The sequence below is a fragment of the Xiphophorus hellerii genome, chromosome 16 (genome assembly GCF_003331165.1).
Source record: "Xiphophorus hellerii strain 12219 chromosome 16, Xiphophorus_hellerii-4.1, whole genome shotgun sequence".
Lineage (NCBI taxonomy): Eukaryota > Metazoa > Chordata > Actinopteri > Cyprinodontiformes > Poeciliidae > Xiphophorus > Xiphophorus hellerii.
The window spans coordinates 922,187-931,851 of record NC_045687.1 but is presented as its reverse complement, the minus strand read 5'-3'; the positions used below and the strand labels follow the sequence as shown (position 1 = coordinate 931,851).

General features: G+C 42.5%; 1 protein-coding gene across 1 annotated transcript in view; it reads right to left on the bottom strand.

Moving 5' to 3' along the window:
• Positions 1 to 729: 729 nt before the first annotated feature.
• The window catches only part of LOC116735414 (uncharacterized), a 12,148-nt gene continuing 3,212 nt past the window's right edge, over positions 730 to 9,665 (bottom strand). The window contains exons 2-7 of the mRNA XM_032587318.1: positions 9,442 to 9,453; positions 8,126 to 8,211; positions 4,868 to 4,937; positions 2,490 to 2,687; positions 974 to 1,590; positions 730 to 925 (exon numbers count right to left, since the gene is read on the bottom strand). Of these exons, the coding sequence (XP_032443209.1) occupies positions 823 to 925; positions 974 to 1,590; positions 2,490 to 2,687; positions 4,868 to 4,937; positions 8,126 to 8,211; positions 9,442 to 9,453 (1,086 nt within the window). The 3' untranslated portion in view covers positions 730 to 822. The remainder of the gene's footprint in view (positions 926 to 973; positions 1,591 to 2,489; positions 2,688 to 4,867; positions 4,938 to 8,125; positions 8,212 to 9,441; positions 9,454 to 9,665) is intronic.

Genomic DNA, 9,665 nt, shown 5'->3' with positions numbered 1-9,665 from the left:
AAATCTGTAAAGATGAACTTTAGTCTAATCTGATTAAAAACCATAAATATAAATTTTGCTTATTTTGTCAAAATATAGTTTTCAATTAAAATGTGAAAACTAATTATACAGAAAAATACTGACAAAAAATATATTTTACTACAGAATTAACATCCAGTCCAACAATAACAGCCCTGTCTTCATCTGGTTTTATTCTAAACCAAAAACACTAAATGTTTGTTTTCCTGCAGTCGATCTAAAGATGAAGATAATAAACCTGGTAGGAATTAGAGAACTGGCTCATTTATGAAGCCATTTCTCTGGGTTCCTGTTTGTTTACTTCCTGCTCTTACATCACATCCTGTGTTAGAAACGTTCCCAACAGCCTGCAGCGCTCTCTGCTCCGTGAATCGAGCCTGGCTTCGTCCTGCAGCCTCCGTGGCGGTTCCCCTCCATCCTGGTGATTCATGACCTGTCCAGTCGCTGCTCATCAACCCGGCCCGTTCCCAGCTGAAGGCAACCCAGAGCCCAGGCCGCACAGCTCCGCTGCATGGAGCCGCAGGCTGCAGCCAGACCACAGACTCGGATCGTTATCACTTTGTTTACAGGAGCAATGAGAAACCCATGACTTCACTTAACCTCCGTCAGTATCGCATTAAATGAAGGTTTTTCTGACACAAGCCGCTCTGCTCAAAAGATCCTTCAATAAATATCAGATGAATTGTCAGTTTTAAGGTTTCTGGATGTTTGCTTCCATTCACACACAGAACAGGAGGAAACCGGACCTGCTCTTTCTAATCCCTATTACTCAGTAATTCACTCGTTTAATGAGCAGAAAGACTTTCAGGTTATTTTCTTTTCCTTCGCCGGAGAGAAGCTGAAGTAAAATCCAGGAATCTTAACGACCCAGGAAGGTTTACAGCCGAACCAATGAAACAGTGGATGCCTGTTCTAATTCACCAGGATGGGAGGTTTATCTGCAGCCCGGCAGAACCTCTGCAGCCCGGCAGAACCTCTGCTGTCTGGCAGAACCTCTGCAGTCTGGCAGAACCTCTGCAGCCCGGCAGAACCTCTGCAGCCCAGCAGAACCTCTGCAGCCAGGCAGAACCTCTGCAGCCCGGCAGAACCTCTGCAGCCCAGCAGAACCTCTGCAGCCAGGCAGAACCTCTGCAGCCCGGCAGAACCTCTGCTGTCTGGCAGAACCTCTGCAGTCTGGCAGAACCTCTGCAGCCCGGCAGAACCTCTGCAGCCCAGCAGAACCTCTGCAGCCCAGCAGAACCTCTGCAGCCCGGCAGAACCTCTGCAGCCCGGCAGAACCTCTGCAGCCCGGCAGAACCTCTGCAGCCAGGCAGAACCTCTGCAGCCAGGCAGAACCTCTGCTGTCCGGCAGAACCTCTGCAGCCCGGCAGAACCTCTGCAGCCAGGCAGAACCTCTGCTGTCCGGCAGAACCTCTGCAGTCTGGCAGAACCTCTGCTGTCCGGCAGAACCTCTGCAGTCTGGCAGAACCTCTGCTGTCTGGCAGAACCTCTGCAGTCTGGCAGAACTTCTGCAGCCAGGCAGAACCTCTGCTGTCTGGCAGAACCTCTGCAGCCCGGCAGAACCTCTGCAGTCTGGTTTGGATGCAGGAAGAGTTTTGTGTTTTAAAAACCTCATTAAAGTCACTTGTAGATCACTGCAGTTTCTTCAGGCTGTACATCTCTACACTAAGCAGGTGAACAGAAAACTGGGAATAAATCGGTTTAAAAATGAATCAGTTTAACGAGAAGAAACATCATAAGCAACATTTTCTTAAATCTGATTTTTCCACCTTCAGATTGGAGCAAAGTGTTTCAGGAAGTCCTGATCGTTCATGGAGCTTCTTTAGACGCTAACATTAGCGTTAGCTGCTATATATTAGCATTCAGATGCTATTTTAGCCTTGAATAGCTTCACTGTTTGGCTAACTCCTTTTAGCACAAATGAAACACAACAATAATCTTTTCCAGGGTCCAATCAGATGGTTTAGAGGTGGAAATTAACCCTCAGTGGACCAGAGAGAAGCAGCTTCATCGTCCATCGCTGTTAGCCATGGTCAATTATATATTTTTAATTAGTTGGCTATTTTTTTACCACTTTTTGTTTCTGTTTCTGATTACCTCTATTTTTTAATCTATTTTTTACAGTATTTTCACAGATTTTCATGCTGCTCCCACAGCAGTGGTTTCATTTACACTCGCCTGAGTTTTATTATCCTGCCCAGCATTTTATCCTCCCTGTTCAGTCACTTCTTTTGTCAGATCCTCTTTATTAAACCACTTCACCTCCATCCTGGATCTCCTGCTTGTGTTCGGTCCTAAAGGCTCCACATTCCTGACATACTGATGTGAACTGATGCTGTGTTCAGTCGTCTGCTTCCTGACTGCGTTTTGTTCTGGAGGTTCCTGTTAGTCCGGAGCAGCAGCTCTGATCCCGTCAGTAAACTCTTCCTCTGTCAGCAGCGATGCTCGTGTCTGACTAAACGCTGACAAACCCCCTGCAGCCGGCTGCGTCCGTCCGCTCCTTCCTCCTCAGCCAGCAGGAGGAGGAAAACCATCTGCTCTCTGACTCCGATGGCCGGCTGAGCAGAGATGCTGCCGGTGCTGAACCGTAACGAGCCTCTTGTTGAGATTTCTCCTCCAGTTGTGTTCACGGGGTTACTGGGGGATTTATTGAGTTGTGTCTTGTTAAACTGAGTTGAAGAAACTGGAGCTCTCCAAACTGATAACCATCCACTATTATCTTATTTAGAATATATCTCTGTTTTTATTGTTTTGTGACTGTGTTTTGTTTCCCAGTACTGTGTCCAGAACCTGGGGCTGAGGAAGAGGAGGCCTGGTTTCACCATATGGTGAGGAGTTTGTGCTGCCAGCCGTCCCTGTGGGGCTTCAGCTGAGGAAGAGCTTCAGCTGAGGAAGAGCGGCGCCATCGCCATGTTTCCACTGGAGCAGGACTGATGGCCGGATTACACACACTTTGTTTTCAGGTTTCCTGTCTGACTCTAAGCAGGTTTTATGGGCAGCTGGACTCAGAAACAAGCGATGAGTGTTTTTATCGATGTGTGGCCTTCATGCAGAAATCAGCACTTAGCAATTTTTTCAGAAATGTAATCGGAGATCAACCTAGTCTGCAGAGAGCAACTCTCTGTAAAATGATGAAGAGGAAGATGATTCGTGTTGTCATTGTGTTCAGAGAGGCTTGGATGGAAAATCAGCTTGTTCAGAGTTTAAATGCAGCGAGAGATGAAATGAATCCATCCATCTTGGGTCTTTTTCTTTCAGTCTGGATCTCCTGATAAACTGACAGCTTCATGTTTCAACTGAATTGTTTCCTCATGGCTGCAGATGAAGCTTTTTGTTTCTCCTGCCATCGCAGAAGAAACAACGATTTTTTTCACCATTCAGTTATTTTGTTATTTTTCTGGGTGGGAAGCTTTGGTTGATTCTAAAGATCAGATTAATGTTGTCTTCCTGAAGATGAGATTAAGACTGTTTCAGCCCTGATGGTCCGGTCGACCCGGTTCTACTGGAACCAGAACTCCACCATCTGCTCCATCTCCAGCTGCTGTGGTTCTGAGTCAAACCAACCTGTTCCCCTCCTGGCCTGTGGGGGCGCTGCACCAAGAATCACTGAAGGAAACGACACAAAAACCTCTGAAGACACTGAGAGCAACTTCCTTCTTCACCAGATGGAAACAAGATGGAGGCGTCAGATTTTTCTCTTTAGTCTTTGGCTGAAGACCAGGAGCCATTTCTGCTGCTAGCACTAGGCTAGCATGTTAGCTTTGGTTGGATTTACCCAGAATGCCCTGAGCTGTAGTCCACTTCCTGCTTTTGGAGCGGTCTCTGGTCCGCTTGGCGTTCAGATATGGATTCAAACCGAACCAGAGTTCACTTCAACTGAACCCAGACCGAGTTAGCCAGAACCCAGAGTTAGCTTAGCATTGCCACCTCAGCAACCGAACCGGACTTTATAGGAAAACGGACTGGAGTTGGATTAGGTGGACTGAACATCATATCCTGGTTTAACACCAGGATATGGTGTTAAACCATATCCTGGTGTTATGTCAAAGTTGGTGGGTATGTCAAAGTCACAGCAGCTAGAAAACATCTTTATAAACGTCCCCATAGCTGAAAGCTTTCTCCTGTCAGCTAACAGCCACGTCTTTAACACAGTAACAGCTTTAAAGGCTCATCTCCTCTTAATTAATCTTTCACATTATTCCAAATCCCAGCAGCATAATTGCAGCTCCGGCGGGACTGCGTGCCGATATTCCAGCTGATCCCCTTTGTGAAAATGTCTCCATTAAATGACAGCAGCTGACAGCTACAAGCAGCTTTCTGAAACTCTGACATCTTTATAACTGCCACATCCTGAGCTGCAGCTTCCTGAACATGACACAACAATAAACTAACAGAGTGACAGCTGCTGCTGCAGCACTAGGCTGTGAATATAAATATAGCTCTAATTTCTGCGTTTGAACTGTGAGTTTGTGTCTGCAGGCTGGAGGAGCCTCCAGGTTCTCCTCCAGAACTGAGGCGTAAACACACAGAGGCTGAGCAGGAACATTCCTCCACCTCCTGAGAAAGTGGCTGCTTCGGTTCGTCCAACGGAGCAAATCCAGGATAATCAGATTAAAGTGTGCAGGCCTGATGGAGCCTGATGATGATGAGGAGAGAATGAGAATGAGTCCAGTTCGCAGAGTTACAGCGCTGAATGCAGAGGAGCTGGAGACGAACCCAACAGCTTTATTCTTTATGTACGACACAAACATCTGATTTATGGAGCAGATTGGGTCAAACTATTTTGGACATTCCTCTTTTCCAGGAACTCCTTCACAGAACAGAACCAAAGAGTTTTGGTTCGTTTTACCTTCACTGAGACGACGGTTCTGGTTTCCAGCAGGACGAAGCCGCCGGTCCGGTTCAGCCGCAGCGCAGCTCTGTGGACACAAACCAGCTTTACATGGAAACCATGAAAGTTTACATAGTGATTAAAAATAAAATCAGGCAAAAAGTAGAAACTTAAACAGCAAAGTCAACATGAACTGAAGGAAATGAGGAAAAATGAACATGAAAAGCACAGAAATCAACTTTTCCTCTCTTTTGTTTTATACTTTAGTGTTTTCTTTCATGCTCAATTAATTTACTAAATACTTGTTTGTTGAAAAGGAGAAAGTGTTACTGACAAAATATAAATATGTAAATAAAATATTTCAAGGTAAAGTGTAACTCAATTTTCTAGATTTTAGATAAGCAACTCAAACTTGCTTATATAATTTAATTTTTCTCAGTTTAGTTTATTTATTAATCTTGGGAAAAGAGGATTGAATTATTTTTTTAAGAATTACTCTGAGCCTGTGTTTTTCTGTTTAAATGTATTTTGTGTTAATATTCTTGGGAAAATACTGAACTAAATATAAGCCAATAAACAAAAAAGAAAATTTCATGGGATTTTTTGAAACAAGGTAACATAACTGTATTTTTCTATTTCATTGTTTGTTTCCATTTTTTGAAAATTTCTTACAAAAACGTGACAATAATTAAAGATAAACCAAAAATGTATTTAATGTTCATAATTAAATGTTGATTATTCTAATTTGATCATTTTTGTGTAAAAATAAATTAAATAAATTTTCCTCTAAAGCGAGTGGAAAACAGAAGCTAACAGGTTTAGATGAAGTTCAGAGCTACAGAGAAAAGTTAATCATGTTTTTGATAATAACCAGATTTTTTGACGTCCATCTGCAGAAACAGCCATCAGTGACTAACGAGCTGCAGGTTGGTAATGATTTGGTCGTTAACGCTGATAACCGAGTTTACTCAGAGTGGGAGCATAAAACGCTGCTGCTGCTGCTGCGTCATTAAACTTTAGAGCTGCAGCATCTCCAGCAGCACAGAGAGGAGATAAGTAATGTGAAGTTTGGGTCGGCCCAAGACATGACCATCAAATGTTTCAGCTCTCCTCACTAAAACATGCTGCCATTCAAGCAGTGAAAACGATCCAGTAACTGGATAAATAAATAAATCCTCCGTATCAGCGGCTCCCCTCAGCAGACATGAAGGCTGCAGCTTCAGGCTGAGGACAGAAATGACTGCAGCAGGGCCGGTCCAATCCTCCATGGGGCCCTGAGCCAAATGTGATTTTGGGGCCCTCTGGTTCTGCTAACAATGTGGACCGGCTTCATTCACACACCTCACCTTCTTTGATTAAATTAATTTATCTTAATCACTTCAATTAAACTTCAATTTTAACAGAAGTTGATGTAAAAATAATGTTTTTAGCCACTAAATGATTTTGCTCAGCAGCAAACAACATAGAGCAGCTCATCATGTAGCAGCTTGTAGCCTGACGGAAAAACATTTAGCTAACAACGTCAAACATTGACAAGTTTTAATTATTCTTATTAAACACGGTTTGAAGCCAAAATAGCTCAGAAATATCCAGAGCCACCATGAGAATCAACTCATTTAAAGTTTAAACTCTAGCATAAATGTTTGGCTGCTGAACTGAACCGGTCCAGGTCGCTATCAAGCTAATGTTCTGTTAGCAGCTTTACTAATCTTTACATTACATTACATTAGCAAGGCTCATTAAAACAAACCTTTATCTTGGCTTTTTTCTATTCTTCCTCTTTCTTTTCTCCCTCCCTGAAGGATCAGTCCTTTTCTGAGACGTAGTTTTGCTAACTTAACTTCTGACCGGAGCTTTGGACCTTTGGACCTTTGGACTTTTGGACCTTTGGATGTTCTGAACGGCAGCTCATGGTACCGGGGAAGCGTGCGGTACCTACCACGGCTACCAGGGGGCCCCAAGAGCAATTTTTCTTTTCTTTTTATCCATAAAATAATGATTTCTACATACATTATCAAATACATATTATTGTAAAAACAAATTAGTTTATAGTGAAATTGTGTGTTTTTGATATTAAAAACACACAATTAAATAAAAACACCAGGCCCCCAGGGCCCTGAGCAGCTGCTTAGTTTGCTTATGCCTTGGGCCAGCCCTGATTGCAGTGATTTACCAGGAGAGAGTTTTAATCTGCAGCACGGCCTCATCTGCAGCTGAACCTCACACGCTAATAATCTATAATCAGATTATTGATAGCAGAGCTGAATAGAGGAGGAAGGACAGGATGGATGTGCTGCTCTGCTAGCAGCTCTGAGGCAGTTTTAGGCCAAACGGTGCAAAATTAAACAAGTTTTCACAAAAATGTTAAACAGAAACACAAATATAGCATCCTTAAGGACCAATTAAAAAATAACACTGGAAAAAAGTTGATTTGTTAACTCCTCTTTACATTTAGATCATCTGAATCTTCTGCTGCTGAATGGAGAGCGACTCTGGAGGAGGTGAGGAAGAATCACCAAACAAGAGGAAACACAGTAACTCACAGACTGAGATCAGGAAAATACCAACGCTAAGAGTGAAAAGAAAAACACGGACAACCAAAGAGAAGGGTGGAAGTGAAAGTCAGTGGATAGTTTCTGTTCCCTGGTCTCCATGATGCTGGTTGTCCTACAAACCTCCGTTAGCAACTGTTAGGTCAGAGTGATAAATTATTCAGGCTGTGTTTACACCTTGTTGACAGAGAGCCAGACATACCTAATGATGCTGCTTCACTGTTTCCAGAGCAGAGAGGAGAGGAAACCTGACAGCAACGCAAATAAAGACTAAACCTACCAGAACAAATAAACAACAGGAACACCTGAACTAACTCAAGGAGAAAATTTACATTTACTGAGTAAAGAAATGATGAAAACATGAAAGCTTCCACATGTTCTGGGTGGTACGGGACATGAAACCTGCCCAGGAACGACTCCAGTCCACAGGAAGGAGTTAATTTCACTTTCAATCTAGAATTTAATTCTTTCAGTAACGATTTCAGTTTCAATGAGCATCAAGTCACTGACAGATTTAATCTCCTGCCTCCTTCCAAAACCCCAAGATCAAATGTAGCTGCATTAATAAAGCCTGAACACAAACAGTTCCCTCATTGTTGCTGAGCAGAAACGGTTTATCTTATCTTTTTAATCAGATCTCTTTTTCTCACTGATTTCACAGGCTTGAAAGCAGAAATGCAGCCTGAAGAGATGTGATGCTTCAGCGTGTTAGAAAATCAGCCACGTCTCGATGTGAGCGATATCTAAACCCTGATCCTCCGGGTGCTGCTGCTCCCCGGCCAGGATTAGCTCCTCTGTTCGCTCTGGCTGCTGACGAAGACCAACAGGAAACCAGGATGAAGATCGCTGTCCCGCTGGAGAACAGGACTCTGGTCAGTTGGCCCAATTTAGGCCCAACTGTGATAAAAAATAAAAACATTGAGTCCCCCAGCCCTGTGGTTTAAATGCAGTGTTTGCACAGCCTTAATTTGTAATCCTGGGTTCTCTGACAGCAGCTAAAAATCAGATTTTTCACACGGTTGGTTAGAGACTCTGAAGCAGTAATTATAGGAAGAAAGAGAGGAAGCTCTGCAGAGCAAAGACAGATGGTTAAATGAGATAATACTGATGCATTAGTCCAGCTGCCTGCAGTTTGTTGGTCTTGCAAATCAAAGTTACATCAAATAGAAGTAAATTTAGTGACTCCAACTGAAAACAAGTTAGAGGTGCAAGTTTCCTTTTTTAAATGTATTTGGTTTGAATTTATCCCTTAAAAAATGATTGTCAGACGATGATTAAATGGGATTGTTGTAAATCTCAAGTAACAAAGATTTTAATATAGAGTGACTTCACATTCTACAATTATTTTCAGATTTAGATTAAGGTTGGGATTTTAATGTGTTATTTTTGATTCATTAATTACAAAGATTTTAATGCATTTAAATCATTTTGTGAAATCAGTAACCTTTTGTGTACATACAAAAGTTGAAAGTGGAACCTTTGTATTTGTATGTTTCCGGTACACCGGTAAATCTGACGCACAAGCTAACAACAGCCATGGAAGCCGCTTCTCTCGGTCCATTGGCGGCTAATTTCTGCTTCTAAACGATCTGATTGGACGCTGGAAACACTGTTGTTCTGTTCAAGTTGTGCTAAAAGCAGTTAGCATCAGTGAAGTTATTTCAAGCCTAAATTAGCATCTCAATGCTAAACATGTAGCAGCTAATGCTAATGTCAGCGTCCACGTTTCTAAAGAAGCTCCATGAATGATCATGGAAACTCTGGAAAGTTGAAGTTTGTTCCAATCTAATGATTAAATGACCTAAAAACAGATTAAAACTATAAATATATTTGTTGTTGAGCTCATATGTCTACTTATCCAATAATTTAGAAATTAATTATTTACAGACTCTGCAATTAACTCCGAGTCCCACCTCTAATTTAAATATGAATCATTATTTGACTCATTTACGGTGTGTAATTAGTATGTAAACAAATAAACATAAAGTTAGAGATAGAAACTGAATCTTCTGTCCATAAGAGTCTGATTGCAGTTCTTACCATGAAGCAGCTCTGGGGAGAAACAGAACGAAGAGACAGAGACGAGTCTGCAGCTGAACTACGAGACAAACATGGAAACTTTCTAAATGAGCAGCTTTTCTCCCTCTCAGAACCACGAAACAGCTTCAGTTTGGGTCAGAGCAGATAGAGGTCAAAGGTCGTCCTTCTGCAGTGAAACAAAGCCAGAAATGTTCTGGCACACAACAAGGACGTGTCTGTCCCAG